Raw genomic sequence first — 20739 nt, 5'->3', positions numbered from 1 at the left:
GGAATAATCTAAGCTTCTAACTTGAAGTTACTAAATGAGGTTTCCCTTTGATACAGTCATGGTTGGGAGAGATGGGACGACTCAGGCTACCAGTTTGCTAAAAAGTTACATACTTTTTTAGATGAGGAAATAGCTTCAAGGAAGATAATTAGCTTATTCAAATTTTGGAGACTTGTGGAGAGCCCAGGTTGCTCTTCCACATTTTCCCTTAGGTGGGCCCTTACCAAAGTGTATCTGAGGGTCTCCCCCACTACGGTGTACCTCGGTGAGAAGTACTTGTCTCCTGTTCACTGTATCTCCAATGCCTAGAGCAATGCCTACAGCTTAAGTGCCTAGCAAATACTTGTTAAATAAATGAATGTCTAAATTGGCTTCTGAATTACCATCTTTGCGAGCTTACGAATTAAATGGTAAAAATCTTAAAGTGAGCTCATCAAATTGAACAGCTAGCTCCCAGGTGCTGCCCGCTACAAGTTGATCCCACATTAAGTTTTTGAGAAAGCTGGCAAGTCAAACTTTCTTCATATCTATCCAGAATAGGAAGTTTTCATCCTCTAAACCTAGGCTAGAAACTGTTTTTCAGAATCTGTAGGCATGAAGATTCCACATCTTTGATCACTTCTGTCTGCTTTTACATCCCACAACTGTAGTGACCATCCAAACTTGGGAGTAAGGTTTCCCTGTTGGGAATGGAGCTAGTAAAATTAAAGTGTAAATAGAAGTAAAATACTTCAAAAAGATAATTTGTATAATTAAGTGACTGGGAAGATTGGGAACCACCCAGCTCCAAGCAAGGAGATGAGGGTGTGTCATGGAGGTTTGATTGGACTTTGATTGGTGTGGCTAAGAATTCTGAAACTTAATTGTGTTCTATTCTAAGAAAAAAGTGCATGCTAATAAAACATCCTAGAACAACAAGATCTAGAAAAGGGCGGCCCCCAAGCAAGAATGGGTAACATCTGTTTAACACAACCAGGGAGATAGACTTCACCAAAATGCATACTGTGCTCTGCTGTGGAGCAGGTTTTACCCAGACCTGGGTGTGAAATCCCCTGAAACTTGGGTGTCCGATCAAATTCTCTCACTTCAGGCAAGAGGAGCTCACTCAGTCTCCTGAGAGAGCAGAACTTGGGCGCATCAGGACCCAGGCTGAGGGAGTCCGGGAGAAGCAGGCAAGAGAACAGCAACAACAAAAAGCCTGTGGGCATTTTAGGCTTTTCGGTGCTCCAAAGTTTGAAAAAGAAGAGGCCTAACCCTCAGGGCCCTCTCACAGAGGGTCTAACCTGCTTTGGCAGCAACACCTGCTCTATAAATAGGGGGCCACCAGAGAGGGTGGTGTTCCTCAAATCACCTATGGCCCCTGGCTCTGAAAATGGGGGTGAAGGTGGTAGATTTACACACTGCTCAAGCCCAAGGGTCGTGTGTCCCGCTTATACAGAGCTGCAGGGGGAAGAAACAAGCTTGGCAGAACTCTCTGCCACCCACAAGCGGTAAGCCCTGAGGAGCCCTCCGCTCCGTCACCCTCCCTTCAAGAAGGAAGACACAGTGGAAGTCTGTTTCAGTAGAGTGCTTTATACACCAAAGCTTCAAACAAGAGATCAGATACCTGAATCACGGAAGAGAGATTCCAGCCCTCCCCTCACATCCTTGCCTCCAGGCAAGCCTCATGGAACACACCTTGGACCTTCCAAATGCCAGGTTTCCCATTGTTATCCCCTTCTGGTCTACAGAATTCAGCTCCTTCTGGGCCTTGGGGTTGGGGAGCACCTTTATCAGAAGAGAAGGCAGGAAATCTCCATCACCAGTCCCACCCCTCTGGCCAGCTTAGTCTGTGGCCTCCATCTTGGTCCCCCGGGGCACCAGGAAAATGGCCCCATCAGCAGCCTGTTGCAGTGCATACTCTTCAGGGGAGTAGCCGTTGCCTGCTTCATCCCGCAGGTGCTGGAAAATGTCACGGTACAGCTCCGTCAGCTGTTGGCGCATGACCTCCAGGGTCCGGTCGGCCTCCCCTCGGGCCCGCAGAAGCCGCTCCCGCTCGCTGCCCAGCCTCTCCAGTTCCCGCTCCAGCTGCACGATGGTCTCCAGCTTTCTCTTGCGACAGTTCTGGGCGGCTACCTTGTTCTTGCCCCGCCTTCGGATGTCCCGGACTAGTGCCAGCTGGCTCTCCGTCAGCGGATACCGCGCCAGCAGCTCATTGAAGTCATCTACCGGCAAGTTGACAATCTTGTCGGTGGGGAAGGGGATCTTCATGGCCAGGGCCCGGCGCTCATCCCGGCTCCCCGCCTCCCCCCGTGCAGTGGGCTTGGCCCGCACAGGGCCTGAGGAGGGCTCTAAGGCTAAGGGGGTCTCAGCAGGTGGCAAGGCATAGTTGGGGTGGGCCAAGGAGTTGGGCATTAGTGAGTAGGGGTACTCCACTGGGTACATCTCTACATACTCGCTGCGACGCCGACCAGCCTCCGTCCCTTCCAGCTCAAGAGATTCGGCATCACTATAGTTGAGGGATAATCCTGAGTCAGATTCTGGGTCTTCTTGGGGCTTGGATGGCCCTGCTGACAACCCAATGTCCAGGAGGGCCAAGGGGTCTGGGAGGGGGTCACTGAGCAGGCCCGAGAGGGCCAGTGGCTTGGAGACTGGTACAGTCATGTTGCCATAAGAGTATGGGGGGTCTGGGACATGAGCTGTAGGTGCTGGGAGCTCATAAGGTGGTGGGGGCAGGGGGAAGCCGGCATCCGGGTGGATTGAGCAGGGGCAGTAAGTTGGAGGAGGCAGGGGCCCAGGGTATGGGACTGGGGCTGGGGGCTCGAACGATGGCTCACTTGGAGCATTTAGGCCCTGCAAGAAAAGACACAAAGAGGTTTGGAGACAGGCTGAGGGTGAGAAACCAGCTCTCTCTGAGAACCAGGCTGGGTTCTGCTAAAAGACCCAGTGAGATAATAACAAGGGAACAGAAAGGTTCTAAGAATCATAAAAAGCTTCTGGCAAAGCTGCGATACAGCTATTTCACGAAGAAAGCAGCTTAAACAGGAAGGGACATCACTGAGGTCAGACTTCAAAGAGGACTATCTAACGCTGCCACAACTGTGGAGTCCCTCCTCTTCAGGAGAAATTCTTACTGGGTTGAAATGGCTCAAGTCCCTTTATTTCCTTCAGGAAGACAAGGAGTTGTTATCCAAGATGACCCCTCAGAACCTTTTCCTGCTGCTGTTATCTAGGGTCAAAGGGTCAAGTTCAGACCCTGGCCGTGCCCTGGGTGCCCAGCAGAGGGAGCTGCTGTGTGGGAAGAGGGCTTAGGGCAGATCCTGAGGGCCCAGGCAAGGTGGCAGGGGACAGAAAGGGGTGGGCGCAGAGCCAGGTCGGGAGCTAAGAGGTACCTCCAGGAGCCAGTACAAGCTTTGCCCTCTCCCCTTCAGTCCCTCTGTCCCTGCCCAGGTGCAGAGAGGAGGAGAGAACATGCTGGAAACAGGGCCCCCAACCCACATCGGGGAGCCACCCTGCTCCAGCCCAGCTGGGGACAAAGGCATCATTGTTAGGCCAACAGACACCCCTTTGTCCAACTAGCAGGAGGAGAGGACCCCGGCATAGTCTGACCCACCCCCCTTCCTGAGGCCCCTGAACTACAGCTCTGCTACCTGAGGGAAAGGGGCCCAGCTGCTGAGGGCAGGGTGGGGAAAGGAAGGGAAAAAGACGGGCAGGACTGGAGGAGGTCAGAAGAGAAGGTGAGGAAGGAAAGGCGGGGCAGGAGGTGGGGTGGAGAGACGTGAACAGAGTGGCTGCTGAGAGAGTTTACACCCCCAATCAGATCCTTCCTTCCCCACCACTCCTATCTCCTGCTCATCCACACCCCCTCCCTCTTAATGTTCTGGTCTTCCATCCAGATCGCCCCCTGACTCCAGCCCTTCCTTTTACAGTGCCTGGAACACTTCCATCTTGAGACCCTGCTTGCTCCAGCCCCTGTCTCAGTCCCAGCAGACTCCCTGTTTTTCTGCTCTTCCCTCCCCCATCCCCAACCCCGCTCACCTGCAGCTCAGTGATGGACATGATCTCTTGCCAAGTCAGTTCCATCTCACCCAGCTCCGGAGTGGGCAGCTGTGTCCCCCTGTTCCTGCTCTGCTGGGGAGGACACGGGGGCATCCTACTGGGCCAGGGCCTGGTCCAGGGTCCCGAAAGCCCAAATGGTCCCAGCAATCTGTGTCAAAGGAGAAACAGAGGGTTAGGGCTTCTCCTGCCACAAGTCAGCAATTCTGTCCTGCCTCCATGGAGAGGCTCCCTCCAGCTTCTCCTGAGGGAAGGAGACACCTCATCCCCCTCTTTTCATGCTGGACTCATCAAACAACTCCTTAAGCTATAAGGCCTTTTTCTGCCGTGTTATCTCCACCTCACCTGCTATGGCTGTAGGCGGTTCCTTTGGAAGCGCAGTAGGTTTTTATCTTCTTTTATCTTCTCTGTCTCCTACTTCTTACTCTCCAAAAGCATATTGCTGGCTGGGACAGAAGTCACATCATCTAGGGTGGTTTTTTTTTTTTTCCTGTTTCCTGCAGCAACATCAGGGATCACTTCTGCTCCTCCTCTGCCCTCAGTTTTAGTATCTCAGTCTTTTCTTTCCAAGGTGAGAGTGAGTGCTTGGGGATCCCCAAGGAGCATGTTGTGGGAAAAGCCAAGGAGACAGCCCTCCCCTTCTCTGAGATATGGCCCAGGCCTGGTGGCTGATAGCAGCCCTGCCCTCTCCTCCTATCCTGGCCCCGGGCTCCCCTGCCTGGGCCAGATAAGAAGTTTATCAGCTGCAGGCAGCAGAGGAGGAATGGTCTCTGGAGACACCGGACCTCTGCCCTGTGTCCCCCAGGGTCATCTTGGCTATACCCCACCCCATACAACCAGGGGGCTCTCCTCTCCTAAAGTCATATACTAACCATAGCAAAGACTCATTCAGCATTTGTCGAGAACTGTGCTGGTGTTTTGTAAGTGTTCGTCTACGAGATTGATTTTCACGAAGATCCCATAAGGTCCATTCAGAAATGGAGACTCAGGCTGATAAACAGCAGGATCAGGTCTGAAACCTACAGTTGCTGACTCTACTAGCTTAGCCTGCCTTCCAGAGACATTCCCAGTCCCACTCCTGGGTCTCCACGTGGCAAGACTCTTGGTGGTCTCCATCAGTCAACTCTCTCTGGAATCTCAGTCCCTTCTCTTCTAGGGAATCTCTTTTTTAATTTAATCAAGTTTATTGAAGTGTATTTTATGTACAATAAAACACATCAGTTTTAAATGTACAGGTTGATGCATTTATGTGTATATATGTACACACACACACACACCCATTGGGTATATGCCCATATACCAGATACCACAGTCAAGATACATAACATCTCTTCATCTGCAAAAGTTTCCCTTATACTTCTTTATATTTAATCCCACCACCTGCACCGTTGCCTCCAATCACTGATCTGCTTTCTGCTACTATAGATTTTCCTGCCCATCAAAGGGCTTATATGTGTATGCATTTTTAAAAATTATTATTTTTTATTGAAATGTAGTCAATTTACAATGTTAGTTTCAGGTGTACAGCAAAGCAATTCATATATACATACATATTTTTTTCAGGTTCTTTTCCATTACAGCTCATTATAAGAAATTGAATATAGTTCCCTGTGCTATACAGTAGGCCTTGTTGTTTATTTTATATACAGTAATGTGTATTTGGGGAATGTCTATTTGTTTGTTTGTTTGTTCATCTTTTGGGGGGGTGTCTCTTTAGAGGCTTGAATACCTCCAGCCCCTTTTCTTTGGGTCTGGGCTCTGGCCAGAGTTCTGCCACAAAGCAGCAGTGCGATGTTGGGCAAGCCATCACACTTCTCTGAGCCTCTGTTTCCTCATTTGTAAAACCAGGGAGTTAGACAAGTTGAACTTAGAGGTCCCTTTCTGCTTGGACAGCTCAACATTCTCAGCAAACCTGGACCCCTGCCTTCATCTTCTTCTCGGTCAGCCCCTGTCCTCATCCGAATTCCCTATTCCCGAACACCTGTCTCACCCTGCATCGGCCCTCCATCAGACTTCAGCAAGAGATTCCAAGTAGATTTGGCAGGGGCCTCCTGATCTCCTAGGGCCAGACACCACACCCTACCTTTGCCATGTAAGTAAAGGCAGGCAGTCTGAGGGCAGGGAGGGACTTATAGATGGAAAGCGCATAGGGCTGGATGACCTTAGATCACACAAAAATGGCCTATAACAGCTATTTAATATGGAATCCACTCTTTGACTCGCCACAAAATTAGTGAGAATTGCAAATTATCCTTTTGAAGGAGGATCTCCCCAGCCCCTGCCCCCACCATCTTGTTCTATTGCCATCCTCAGAGCTGGGAGTGGGTGTAGGCTCAAGCCCTTGGCCAGTGGGCAGAGGGTGGGGTGTTTATGTCTGTCCAGGATGCAATTTCAACACCGGAACCCCACCTTCCCCCACCCAGGTTCTGGCGGAAATTGCCCAAAGGCAAAGTGAATGGAGAAGGGGTTTAGGGGGCAGGGACAATGACTCTTGCCTCATAGTCCTTCACACAGTCACATACACATACACATCCCGTTTTGTCCCTCCTTATAGTTTCCCGGATCTGACTGTTAGGTGCAGTACAATGATCCTGCCCTAGGAGGCAGGAGACCAAGTTCTCTGGCCTTCCAGATGCATCATCATGGGCAAATCGCTTCTATGCAGTCTCTCCTGTTCAGTGGAGACAGATCTGGAGAACCCCCTTGCAGTAGATTGCATCTGACTGAGGCAGCCACAAGCTTTATCGTGGGCCACAATCACTGGGGGTACTTGTAAAAACACAAAATTCTGAAAGCTACCCTAGACCTACCAAATTGAATTCATAGATGCAGGTACCCAACAGTCAGCATTTTAGTAAGCAGGCTGGTGTTTCTGATGCCGGAGGCCCACCCTAGCTTGAAAACTACTAAACTAATCCAATCATGTGGACTTATCTGAAAGAACACAAAGTCAGAAAGGAGCCTGGCAAATGATCTCTAGAGTTCTGGGTCTAGCTTCACATCCTTGACCCAGGCAAGGCTGGGTTCTAGACTGCCCCAGTCTCTGAGACTAAATAGCAATCCCTTCTCATAAAGACCAGGAATTCAACCTTCCCCTGATGCTGGGACAGGGAAATGAGAATGCAGAAGGGTTGCTAGGGGGAGGCAGGAGGTTTGGGAGGAGGGAGTTAAGAACCTCAGGATTGGCTCCAACAAGCCCTATGGTGCAGTGACAAGTTTGCACCAGGCCCAAAGGGGGTGGTATATTTTCCTCTAGACACTCAGGGATACGTGGTGGTCTATACCCCAGGTATAGGCCCCTCTAGGTCTTAGGAGCCTACCTTCCTGAAGATGGGCCAGGGGGCTGGCAGCCAGTGTTATAAGTCAGGGAAGAGGGTATAGTCAGAATTGGATCAAATAGACCATCACAGAGGGTTCAGAAGCTGGAGAGACACTGGGAAGGTGGAGTACACTTCCCTGTGTCCTTTTTCTTGTACAAACTGTCCCCACTTTCCAGTTTAGCCCACACTTTGAGGTCACACAGCCATCTTGCTCCCCAACATTGCAGGTAGGACTGGTGCTATCCCCAGGGACTGTAATCTGTCCTCTTTACTCTCATCTTGATGAGCCCACCCAGGAAGATCTCATCACAGTCCCTGAGTACACATGGAATGACATGGAGCTTTATGTTTAAGGATACAGAATGAGGACCATTTGAGGAGGGATGCTGGAGAAAGGAACGTATTTGGCCTCATCTGCTCTAACGCCTTGACAAGGGGGAGAGACAGAGAGAAGGCTTGCCTCTGGGATCCTGTTTTGAGGCTTACTAGACCACCGCACCTCACCAGGTGTCAACAGAGGCAGTGAAAGGATGGGGAGGGATCAGTAAAACTGGGGGTGCGCAGTGGCAGGTGAGCAACCTATTTAGGAAGATTACGAAGAATCCCAGAAGAGGGAGAGGCACACAGAGGTGAGAGAAAAAAACAGAAAGGAGGAAAAAGGGGGTGGAGGAGAGGTGGGGAGGAAGAGTGAGTGGGGTCAGGGACGGGGGGGGGGGAGATTTGATCACAGTAAGATTCAACCTCCTGGGGCATATATGACTCAAACAGGTGTATGGGAACGAGGGAGAGAGGGACAAGTGTCTGCCATCCTGTCACTTGGTTACTAGGCTCCAAACTCCAGTCCTTTGGGGGCCAATGGCTAGAGAATCTCAGCCCCAGCAGATCTGATACCTGGCCTCTTCTCTTCCACTGCTTCCCAGCCCTCTACTCCGCAAGCTGCCAAGGTCTCCAGGCAGAAGGAACTATACTGAGGGGGGATGCCTCCCTCTCCCTTCCAGTACCAGCTGTTCTCTTCTGCCTCAGGTGCAGAAAAGAGAAGGGGCCAAAAGAGGCAGGAACTCAGCACCCTCTACCCCTACCAGCCGGTCCTGCTGCAACTACTCTTCTCAGCCATCCAGGCATCCACTGTCTCCGAGTCCTCAGCTTCCCCCAAACCTTCCCAGCTGGCTAGACAGGGCAGCATGATGGAATGGAGTAGGGGAAAGGGTGGTACCACATACCTGAGAGTCTCTCCCAGCTGCCCCAGGGCAGCCAGCCCACTGAAGGGTTACTCAGGGTCATTCCCCAGCCCTTCAGGGGTGCCTCAGGGGACCACTGTCTGGTCCCCGGTCCACAGCCTTTCACTCCTAGATTCCCACAGTGCTCAAGGAGCTGTCTAGGTCTTCTCCCAGGGAAATTCCCAAAGACGTCAATTTCCTAAACCAGGGGCAGCCTGGGAAAGCCTGAGATCTCCTAGGAATGCGCAGCGAGTTGGTTAGTTTCTCCCTCTGCCTCCTCCACCTCCCCAGCCTGCCCCTGGATCCCACTGGAATCCTCCTCCCACCCTGCCCCTCAGGCACCTGTGGCAGGGTCCGAGCAGGGTGAGGAGAGCTGAGGCTCCGGGTGCTGTCTCTGGGGAGGCTGGGCCTGGGCTGACACCTCCTGGGTGAGGATCCCTGCTACCTCTGAGAACCGGGGAGGGCCGAGCCCCGCCCCCGGGCCATCGCTGAGCGCCGAGCGTGGAGGCTCCGGCTGAGTGCGGGGAGCTCCGGGGCAGGCGCACCAGCCTCCTCTCTGAAGCCCTCGGCCTGAGTTCTCCGTCCTTCCTCCAACCCTCCCCTTTCCCCGTGGCCCTCCTCTCCTCCTGCCCCTTCTGGCCAAGAGAGGAAACTTGAGCCCGGTGTGGTTTCTGCCCACACCCCGCCCCCACCTTGCTCCTGGCCAGCGGGGGCACACAAGGCTGCAAGCCTCTCCCAGTCCTCCTTTTGAGCCCAGGAGTCCAGCCAGGTCTGCGTTTCCCCCATGCATATGATGAATTCCAAGCTGAAGATCCATGGCAAAGTGACCTCTAAACTTTATACAAGTTGTAACCTCCTTCCCTCTGCCCCGTTAACTCTCTTAGGGACAGGGAAACTGAGTCATGGCAAGGTGGAGGGCAGAAAAGGACCAGGTGTCCAGCATCACAGATGTTTAGGCAGGTGGGCATTCGGGGCACTGCTTTTATTTAAGGAAAGCCTGGGTTCTGGGAAAAGGGTAAGGGAGATTTGGGGGGGGAGGGGCCGGCTGCTTTGATGTGTCCTTTCACCTGTAGCCTTCTCCCCTCCCCCTGCAGCCTCAGATGTCCTAGGACAAAGACCTCTTTCTTGGCCAGGTTTGTTGTCAGTGTGTGAGGGGAGTTGAGGGGGGAGTCGCCCGGCAGGGACATTATTCACCTCCCTTAAAGGGGACCCTGGATGCCCTCTGTCCTTTCTTCCAGGCAAGGCACCCTAGCCACATGGCAGCCACATACCCTGGACAGACCAGGACACGTGTATATGACATCAGGTCCATCCCCTAGCACCCACAGCAGCTCTGGGGCAGGCCAGTAAGTGCCCCCAGAAGTCACTCATTCATCCCTTTGCTTCCAACACACAGCCCAAGTCCCAGGCCAAACAGATCTCTCTCCAGAGACTAAGAGAAAAGTCTTGCTTCCTCCTAGCTTTTTGTGGCTTTCAGCTCTATGGAAAGTCCTTCCTATGTCTAGCTTCTGTCCTTACAGCTACAACTTACATTTGTTTTTCCTTCTATTTTTCTTCTTATGATATTCAAATTAAGTTGGAACAAAGACACAGGAGGCAGGCAGGTACCATTCTGAGGCCAGGCTGGCATTCAGCCAGCATTCTCTGATAGGGCTGTGTTCACTATTAAAATAATGAAAATATTCTGTCCTGGTTGGTAAAGAATAGCTTCTGGGAGCCTTCCAAGTGTTCCCCACCATTACACCAGTACATCAGCCACCCCAGTTCTCTCTCAGGACACCCCACAACTCAGCAACCCAACCATGCAATTCCAGAGGCCATGAGATATCTACCTCTTTGCAGCCTATGTGTGTGGGTTGGATCAATACCCATGCCAAACCCATGGTTCAATGTTTTAAATTCCATCCCCATCCCAGGAGATCATGGTTCTACACGCATGATCTGTATAGGACAGGAGGGTGACCCATGGTATGTTACCTGTGGGTTCAGAATCTCTTGATGACCTGAGTGTGAATCCGGGTCACAGACATGAGCATTCAGATATAGCTCTCTCACTTGTATGTTTATTTGGGCCCCTCAGAGGGGTTGAGGGGTGGTGATAATCACACTTGTGGCTGATTAAATAATGATATCAGGTTACTGCTAGTCAACACACATTTACTGAATGAAAGCTACCAGTTCAGGACACTATTTGTGGCAATGCAGATACAACTATGGATAACGTGGATTAGCCAATGAATGAACAGATATTTATTGAGTATCTACTCATCATTTATTCATTCAACAAATATTTATTGAGTGTCTATTATGCTTCCTACTCCAGCAACACAAAGATGAATAAGACATAGTCTGCATCCTCATCGACAGTGTAGATAGGGAATTACATTAATAAAGATCTACATAAAATCCTATGGAGCTGAATTTCTTCCTGGTGAAATTCAGAGCAGGTTTTACAGAGGAGCTGACAGTTGATCTGGGCTGTGGAGAATAACTCGGGGTTCCCCTAGCAGAGATGGGGAGAAGGGTATTCCAAGCAAAGATGTGAAGGCACCGAGGCATAAAACACAGAGGAGTACTTTGGGTTCCCTAGGGTGGGGTGTGGGGTAGGAAGTCGGAAAAGATAAGACTGGGAAGTTTGACTGGGGCTAGATTGTAAAGCCTTGCAAGTCAAACTAAGGGAGGTTGTATTTCATCCTGTGCACGAATGAAAATGTTTGAAGCAGTTTACTATTTATTTAGGGGACAGACAAGGCTGAGCTAATTGAACAGACAGCCTTCATTTAGGCAACTGGCCACGCTGAGTTGTTTCTCCCACCTCACCAGCACTCCCCATTTGTAGGAAGAGGCTGTTACTGCGGTTCCTAGGCTGCCTCCTGCCTCCAGGACACTCTTTACAGCCCTCAGGAGTGGGGATGGTTCCTTTAGCCCCCTTCTCTCAGATTCCTGATGTTCAGAGTCAATTCCCTTCTATTTTAAATCTCCTTGAATTGATTAGCAGGGGATTAGGAGCCTGAATGGCGTGGATCGTGCCTGTGGCTAGACAAGGCAGAATACCTACGATTTTCCCATCCCCAAGATCCTCCTGCTTCAGCAAAGGTGGCAGAGGCAGAGTATAGAGAAAAACGTGGCCACATATCTTTATTGTTATACCAGTCTGCATCCATGCTTGTCATGCACCCCCAAAAGGCTGATTTGCTGTCATCCCTGGTCATTCCACCCCACCCTCACCCCAGTGTGTGTGCACACCACCACCAGCATCAGGGCAAGCCACAAGCAATGTTGCCAAACAGCCCACTGGGTTATGCAACCAGCTTCCCGAGTAGGGCAGGGTGGGTAGAGGTGGAACCAGGGGAGGGCCATGGGTCCCAGAGGGAGCTGGCTGCCTTGCCTGCTTGCCGGCTGGTTTGACCGCAGTGGCCCCAGGGGGCGGGGGCAGGGCTGGCCCTTTTATCAGTGCCCTGCAGGGTTGCACCCGCCACCCCCTGGCTTCCTCTCTCAACAGACGGAAAGGGGAGGCAGCCACAGGGTGCAAGGGAGGGCTGGGCGTTATCCTAGGCTGCAGAGCCTGGCGGTTACCCCGGATGGCTGGGGGAGGTGTTGGAGGGGGTCTAGGACCAGGGAATAGTGAGGCCCCTCTTAACTAAAGTAAGGCAGTGGAGATATAAACTGAGGCCCAGTTGGTGGAGCCAGATCTCCTAAGCTATCCACTGGGTTTTTCTTGTGTTTTAGTTTGGGTGAGCATAAGATAAAAAAAAGTCTTTGAGGACGTTCCTTTCCATAGATAAAAATTCTTAGAGGATTGACTCAGGAGTTGAGGGGACACTGAGCTGGACCCACAGGCCAAAAGAGCTTGTGGCTTTCAAGGGTCCAGGCAATTGGGCAAAACTTAGGCTCCTAGGCCCGGGCATCTAGGATTTATGTCCCGCCAGCAGAGCCCTGCTCTGAACCCAAATCAGATGAAGGCTGATAGATGAGTCCAGAATAGTGCAGAAGAAATAACCCCTGGGGCTTAATTCTAAATCTAGAGTAGGTTGCATGGTATAGAATAGGGTGAGAGAGGACCAGACCATGAATCTTAGACTTGGGCTGGAGTCCCTGCATTCACTGGCTATATGGCTTTGGGCAACCCAACCTTTCTGAGCTCTCATAATGATAATATCTATTCAATGGAGTTTTGGGGAAGATAAAATGAGATCAATAAGAAAGTGAGTCTGTTATTATTAGGAGATGGGAGCTTAGAAACCTGGAGGCCAGAGTGCCTCAGGAGCTTAGGGACTAAGAACAGTCTATCTGGAAGCGAGACTCCGGTAGAGAGATGCTTGGGACAGAACTGAAACCAGTAGGCAGCCTGGTTCTGGGAAAGAACCAGGACTGGGATGCAGCAATGTTTGGGGGTGGTGGTAGACTTCCAGGAACTAGCCCTCAGGCCATGGCTCTCCCACCCCAGCACTACTGGGCGGGGCCAGTTTTAGCCACACAATGGGCATAGTGCCAGCCTTATGGGCTTCAGTCACCTTCCAGGAACCTCAGAACCTCCCTCCACCCCACCCTGTTGCAATCCTCCACAGTGGGCGGAGCTGCCTAGGAAGTCCCACCCTCTCTGCTCCTTAGAGGATGGAAGGCTGAATGCTTGACTATTTATTTCCTCCTTTTCAAAGCATCCTGCTCATTCCAGCCTCCTGTCTTTCTTCCTGCTCCTCCCTTGCACCAGAATGCTCTCCTTGGCTCTTCCTACCAACCAGAGGGTGTATGGAGTGGAAGAGAGAACTCGGTTTGCTAAGCTCAACACTTAGCAGTGTGGACTTGGGCAAATTATATAACCCCTTGAGCCTTAGTTTCCCCCTGGTAAATGGGGGGAACAGAGCTTCCGTCACAGGTTGTTGTGAGGGATCAGAAGAGACAATGTACATACAGTGTTTATAAGAAAGTACATTAATTTGGATCCCTTTCTCTGATCCACTCTCCAAGGCCCAGCTCAGTTCAAGTTCTAGCTCCACAACACTTTCTCTGGCTGCCTCAGCCCTTACACGTAGTTCTCTTGTCTACCTCCTTTTGCAATTGTTCTATGTAACAGAGAATTAATACTTCATTTAAATATCTTCTTTTCCAACTGAACCATATGATTTTGTGTTTTGTTATACCATCCTGTAATAATGATGATAGAAACTGCATTATATAAAACTTGTCTCAAGCATTGTAGTATAATGGTTAAGAGCACAAGTTTTAGAGTAAGAAATGCCTGCATTCCAATCTTGGCTCTGACCCTCACTTTGAGATCTCAGGCAAATTCTTTAATCTCTCTGAGTTTAATTTTACCCATCGGTAATTTGGGGATTATAACATTACTTATCTTTCATGATATTGTGAGAAGTTAAAAACTGAGTATGGGGGGGAGGGTATAGCTCAGTGGTAGAGCATGTGCTTAGCATGTACAAGGTCCTGGGTTCAATCCCCAGCACCTCCATTTATTTATATATATATATATATATATATATATATATATATATATATATGAACATAAACAATTAACTCCCCCCAAAAAAGATATTAAAAAATTTTTTAAAAACCCAGGTATGTATGTTTAATTTAGCAATTCAGTGTGTAGGATATAGTAAGCACTATTAAACAGTACATATATGGTACATCTAATATTATGATTAAATAAATATTAAATTATAGTTAACTGATAAACTTCTTATGGGGGATTGCATTTGATGTTTTGTCTCTTTTAGATATATTTCAAGGTGTCTAGTTCTGAGTACTAGTATACTGTCACTAACTCAAGAAATGTTTAGAGTGTTTAACAAATTGCTAAATTTGGAGGATACCAAGATAACTGAGTGATCCTTGCCTTGGAACAGATATGTGTATAAAGAGATAATGGATATGGCCAGTGAGGTGAGAATGGATAAATTATGTATTCTGGGAACACAGAAAAGGAGCAACTAGTTGCCTCAGGGAAGGCCTCAGAGAGGAGGTAAGCTTTCAACTAATCTTGAAAAGTAGAAGAATCTGAATTTACTAGGGATAAAAATGGGGGACACATTCTGGGCTGAAGAAACAATTTATGTAAATGCACAGTTGTGGGGGAAAATTCTATAAAGGGTTGATCAGTTACAGAGCCTGGGAGTCCCAGGGTTGTAAAAGGAGGTTTGCGCAGAGGGGAAGTTTCCTGGGACAGCAGGAGAGGTCATGATGACCAGGCTCAGGGCTCACTCCCTGCCAGGAGTCTAGTTGCCTATCAAAGTTCTTAGATAGTCCTCTCCCTCCAAGGACTCAGGGGCAGGTTGGGCTGCCCTCCCCTGGGAAAATTCAGAGAGCTTTCCTGAGGTGCTTCCAGTCTCTTCGAGGGTCTGTCTTGGCCAAAACCAACAAGAAGGGGCATCGTGGGGTTCTCTTCAGTGTGGTGAGCTGGGGTCCTTCTGATTCCCGAAGACTCACGTATGGTGATGGAGACCCAGGATGAAGGTTGTCAAATTTGCTGAGTGCCTCTGGGCCTCTTCCCAAATTCTCTTGTGTTGAAAGCTCTTTCTATAAAGGCTGTCTCCACACCAGGGCCTCCCACTCTCCCTGTTGGTGGTTCTTGTCTGTGTTCTCCCTGGTTGCCGCTGAAACCATGCTCCTGACCTGGTTGCTGCTGTCTCTGGTCTTATTTTCCCCAGAGAGGTTGCTTGCCAGAGGAGACCTCCTCGGGGAGGAAGGTCAAGGGCTCCTGGCCTCCTCATCCCCCAACTATCAGCTTTCCTTTTCCCGAAATGAAGAGATAGAAAGAGAGAGACAGACATCCATCTGAGGCTTGGTAGAGAGCCAGCCTCTTAGTTGTCCACAAAGGAAATGAAGAGCAGATTTCACTGCTTCTCCCTCTCTGGTGGGAGGAGAGATGGAAAGAAGAAAAAAGGGAAAACCAAGGGTTGGGAAAGAAAAGAGAGCTGGAACAATTCAATCCAGATAAAATCCTCTGAAATCGCAAATACCTCATCTGTTACTATTTGCCTTTCCTTCTCATACCCTAATACCCCTTCTCTCCTCTTAATACCCTCCTGCCTCAAGGAACTCTAAACCATAAGTACTCTCTTTTTATTTTGTTTTTTAAATAATCCATCCACTCCCCTTCATATCCAGAACTATAACTTCATATCCAGGCACTGTTAACTTCCTTGCCCCTATCCATCTCCACTAAACCTTCCTGGAAAACAAAACAAAACTAGACATTTCTGGTTCCATTAACAGATGACTGGATAAAGAAGTTGTGGTATATTTATACAATGGAATACATCTAAGCCATAAAAAAGAATAAAATAATGCCATTTGTAGCAACGTGGATGGACACGGAGATTGTCATTTTAAGTAAAGTAAGCCACAAAGAGAAAGAAAAATACCATATCAGCATGATATATGATATCATTTATATGTGGAATCTAAAAAAAATAAAAGACAAATGAACTTATTTACAAAACAGAAACAGACTCAGTCATAGAAAACAAACTTATGGTTACCGGTGGGGAAGGAGGTGGGAAGGGATAAATTGGGAGTTCGAGATTTGCAGATACTAACTACTATATACAAAATAGATGAACAACATGTTTATATTGTATAGCACAGGGAACTATATTCAGTATCTTGTAGTAACCTATAATGAAAAAGAGTATGAAAACAAATATATGTATGTATATGTATGACTGAACCATTATTCTGTACACCAGAAACTGACACAACATTGTAAACTGACTATACTACAATTAAAAAAAAATTCTGTTTAAATCCAATAACTCAGCTCCTCCATATCTATACCTGGGCAGCTAAATATTGATGGAGAAAATCCCAGAATCTCGCTGACTAGATTTCAAATTTATGCCCCCTAAACTCAACATTTCCAAATAATTCTACATTTCCCTGGTAAATTCTCTTTTCTATTCTGCTCAATAACTATTTCACATCTACTCTCTTTTTTTTTTTTTTTTTTTTTGGCGGGCAGGGGGCGGGTAGGTAACTAGTTCCATTTATTTATTTTCTTAATGTTAGTACTGGGGATTGAACCCAGGACCTCATGCATGTTAGGCATGCACTCTACCACTGAGCTGTAGCCTGCCCCCCCATTCTCTTCTAAAATCTCCAACACCCCCTCCACTTCCTCTCAGCAGATGGTAGGGCTCCATAGTTCATTGATAAAATAGATGCAATTAAATGAGGCTGCCTTATTTTTCCAATACCAAATCCACCAGCTTATTTTGCATCTCCATGCTTGCCTGTCTACCTTATTACGATGAAAGAAGTATCCCTGTTCCTAAGTAAGGCCATCGCTTCTCAGCTCTGTGGAAAGAGGAGAAAATTGGAGTCTCCCGAGTGCATAGCTAACACTGAATTCTGCACCATAGCAAGGTGGCTGCATGGTTGCAATCATCAGGAAGAGTGATAAAAGAATTCAGAGGCAAGGCTACATCACAAGGTGGCAGTCTTAAGAGTTCATCCAGGTAGAACTCCCCACCCATTCCCTTGGATGAAAGCCGCAGCTATACAACCCCAGGAAGCTTCCTCTTTGTGGTCTTAAGTTTCATCATAGCTGTGTGTTGGGGAGACACTTCCTACACCTCAGAGACAAAGCCAGACTGCTGTTAGGTCAGAAAGATGCTACCTTCTTCTGTTGTCTCCTCAAGACCTGCTTTACTGTCAGGAGTGCCCCACTGAGCACTGAAGACTTGCGGGAGGTGTCCTCACCGGTCATCCTGTGGAAGGCACGTGCCCACATTTCCAGGTCACTAGCTGTAGCTGCCAACACTGCTGGCTGTGATGACCACCGTCTGTGCCGTTTCCCATTCCTTACTGGCTGGAGCAGAAGCAATGATTGCTTTAGCGAGAGGCTGAGCAAGCCCTGGGCTAGGAGTTAGAATGCTTAGCTGACAGAACTGCATCCCTCTCCTTTGTAAATATAGAAGATATTCACTTGTGTTAGCGGAACAGAGGATCTTTTCTCCTAAACGTCACTGGAGAAACAGTGACAACATTTTTTTTTTTTTTCTGCTGGGGAGGGGAATTCTTTGCAGACTATCTTTCCCTTCTACAGAAGAGGTACAATTCAATTGACTGGGCTGCAGCTTCAGCCAATCTAGGTGAGCTGTGTGTGGCCCCAGGAAATCTGAGTTTTCTGAGTCTCTGGTTTCACTTAAAAATGCAAACAACAACAAACTCCTCTCACTATCTCTCTCTGAGTACATGAAATAAGGTTTCTTCCCACACCTGGGTTGATGTTAGAGTGACAGAGATAGAAACATTGATTTTACTTCTTTAAGAGGATCTGAACACCCAGAAGTTAGCTTGAACACCCAGAAGTTGATTTTGGTCAATTAATTCATCTTGGGAGAACTCACATGCTGACTAAACTTAAAAGAACATGATATATAAGCCATATGGTTGATTTACATAATTCGACATAAAACTTAACAGTAGCCTAGGCAATCCTATTGACTGAACAAAATAGTTGACAGTTTATACTCACTTTCTTGGCCAAACAGGGAATGTTCTTCCCTAAACATCACTGGAGAAATAGTGACAACATTTTTTTGCAGGAGGGGGAGGAATTTTATGCAGACTATTTTCTCATTCTATGAAGACAAGGTACAATTCAATTGATTAGGTTTCAGCTCCAGCCAAGTTAATATAATTGATTCTGTTTTATGTTCACTTCAGCCATTTTATTATAATTGATTGGGTTAGAGTTTGATTGTGTTAGGGCTTCAGCCATTTTACTCTAAGTGATTAGGCTGCTAGAGTTTAGATGTATTGATAGAATTATGCTTTCCTGAAATGACACCAGGTTACTTGCTACTTCTACATATGACTGATCTCATCCATTACACTTTTGACTTTTCCTAGTTTTACTTGTGGCACATAATCTTTTCAGGGCATTTTCCTACTGTCCCTGTTTTGTGTTCACTGCAACCTGAAGAAGTGCAATGGCTTCCTGGTTTGTCTTTCTGCCTTTCATGTCTCCTCTGGCACCGTTACAATGGAGAAGCATATGAGGGTGATGAACTTCATCCTTGGGGTGCTGTTCAGTGTTAGAGCTCTTAATGGAGCCAGTGAATAACACTCACCACTGGCATTTTATCTCCAGTAGTGAATGAGTGAAGGACTATACTCATAATACGCTCACTACTTGCTATTGTTTTTATTTTAATATTCAACTATAGTAGTGTTTCAAAAGTTAAATGAAGAATAAACTCAAAAATAAAAAGAAAAGAAAAAAAAATCCTTCCCGCACACACAGTTGTCAAGTTAATTATCTTAAAATTTCTTCCATGCAACATAAAAAAATGGGGAAAAAATACCTGCAACTCATATATCTGATAAGGGTCTAGTATCCAGAATATATAAAGAACTCTTAGAGCTCACCAACAAAAAGACAAAGAACCTAATTAAAACGTGGGTATATATCTTGAATAGACATTTCTCTAAAGATTATCCAAATGGCCAACAAACACATGAAAAGATGCTTAAATCATTAGTCATTAGGGAAATGCAAATCAAAACCACAATGAAACACCACTTCATGCCAACTAGAAAGGCCATTAAAAAAAAAAAAAAACCAGTGAGGGCATGTCTCCACAATGTGAACGGTACCACTCCAAACTGTGCAAAATGTGCAACATAGTGGGATTGCCCCCACCCTTCTTTTCAGTTTTAATTTTTTCCCTAACACTTATCACCACCTAACCTTCGACATACTTATTTCTTCAGTTATTGTCTGCTCCTGCTCCCCAACTAGAATGCAAATTCCACCAAGGCGGGGATACTTGTTTGTTTTGTATCCCAGAATGAATGGCTAACCTTTGGATGGCTGGCATTCAATAAATATTTGTTGAATGAGTGAATGAATAGAATAGAAACATTGATAAACATAGTTATTCATAATTAGAATCTTAATTTTTAAAATGAATAAAATGGAATCATACCACAAACTTTCCTCTACAACTTTATTTTGTCATTTAACATGCCATTACCATTTCTCCAGGTAAATGCAAATAGCTCTAATATACTTTTTTATTAGCTGCATATCATTCCACAGTCTGGATGTACAATAATTTATTTAGCTAGTCCTGTTTATAGAAAATAATATATATATTTTTAAACCATTGTAAACGATGTTGCAATAAGCGTTCTTATATATGTATCATTATGTACTGGGTGTATTTTAAATTCTCTATAGAGGATGTATCTACATTTAATTTTAAAGGATATTGCCATAATACTTCCCAAAAGAGTGTAATAGTTCCAACTCCCAAAATCATCTGGTCCCACTACAGCAGCTACCTAGGTTTGCATTCAAGGTATTTCACAATCTGGCCACAAAGTACTTTTCCAGTTTCATCTCCATCCTCTCCTATTTCTTTATTTGAATCCTCTGTCCCATGAAATCAATCCCTCAAAGATTTATACAACCGTGAAGGAAGACCTTATATTAAGTGAACTAAGCCAGACATGAAAGGACAAATATATGATTCCACTCATATAAGGTACTAAAATTGTTAAATTCAGAGACAGAAAGTAGAATAGTGGTTACCAAAGGCTAGGGGGGAGGGGAGAATGGACAGTTATTGTTTAATGGGTAGAGAGTTTCAGTTTGGGCTAATGATAAAGTTCTGGAGATGGATGGTGGTGATGGTTGTGTAACAATATGAATATACTTAAGGTCACTGTACTTTATACTTAAACACGGTTAAAATGGTAAGTTTTATGTAACAAATAAAATACATGAAAATATTTTTATTTATTTTACAATTTAAAAAGTGAAAAAACAAAAAAACATTTCTTACACATTCAGCTTCCACTCCTTCATCCATACCAAAACCTACCTATCATTCCATGAATGAATGAATGGATCAAGGCCCAACTCAACATCTTTCTTCTCCTGGACCTTGACACCCTCACCCCCAAATCCCCAGGGATCACTCCCTTCTCAATATCTGTGCCCCTCATTTGGCATTTAATCCTAAACTCTCCATTTGACACTGCTCATTCATCTTTGTATTTTGCATTTTCACAAACATGCACTCCATTTGGTAAACACCGTTTGAGAATTTACCACTTGAAGGTAGTACACCAAAATGTAACCAGTGGTTGTTTTGAAGTGCTAGGACTTTTTCAACATTTCCATATATTCTAGGTGTCCT

At 46.9% G+C, this 20739-nt stretch overlaps 1 protein-coding gene across 2 annotated transcripts; it reads right to left on the bottom strand.

Moving 5' to 3' along the window:
• Nucleotides 1-1552: 1552 nt before the first annotated feature.
• On the bottom strand, nucleotides 1553-9176 carry NFE2 (nuclear factor, erythroid 2). Of its 2 annotated transcripts, none has more exons than XM_010964420.3 (3): nucleotides 8915-9176; nucleotides 4018-4186; nucleotides 1553-2832 (listed from the first exon to the last, which is right to left on the bottom strand). In XM_010964420.3, exons 2-3 carry the CDS (start codon nucleotides 4129-4131, stop codon nucleotides 1825-1827), a joined length of 1122 nt encoding a protein of 373 aa, XP_010962722.1. In that variant the 5' UTR covers nucleotides 4132-4186; nucleotides 8915-9176; the 3' UTR covers nucleotides 1553-1824. The 2 variants fall into 2 exon arrangements, with proteins under 2 accessions (XP_010962722.1, XP_010962723.1); XM_010964421.3 differs by lacking the exon at nucleotides 8915-9176 and adding an exon at nucleotides 4381-8869.
• Nucleotides 9177-20739: the final 11563 nt, after the last annotated feature.

The sequence above is a fragment of the Camelus bactrianus genome, chromosome 12 (genome assembly GCF_048773025.1).
Source record: "Camelus bactrianus isolate YW-2024 breed Bactrian camel chromosome 12, ASM4877302v1, whole genome shotgun sequence".
NCBI classification, from domain to species: domain Eukaryota; kingdom Metazoa; phylum Chordata; class Mammalia; order Artiodactyla; family Camelidae; genus Camelus; species Camelus bactrianus.
This window is presented reverse-complemented; position numbering and strand designations above follow the sequence as displayed.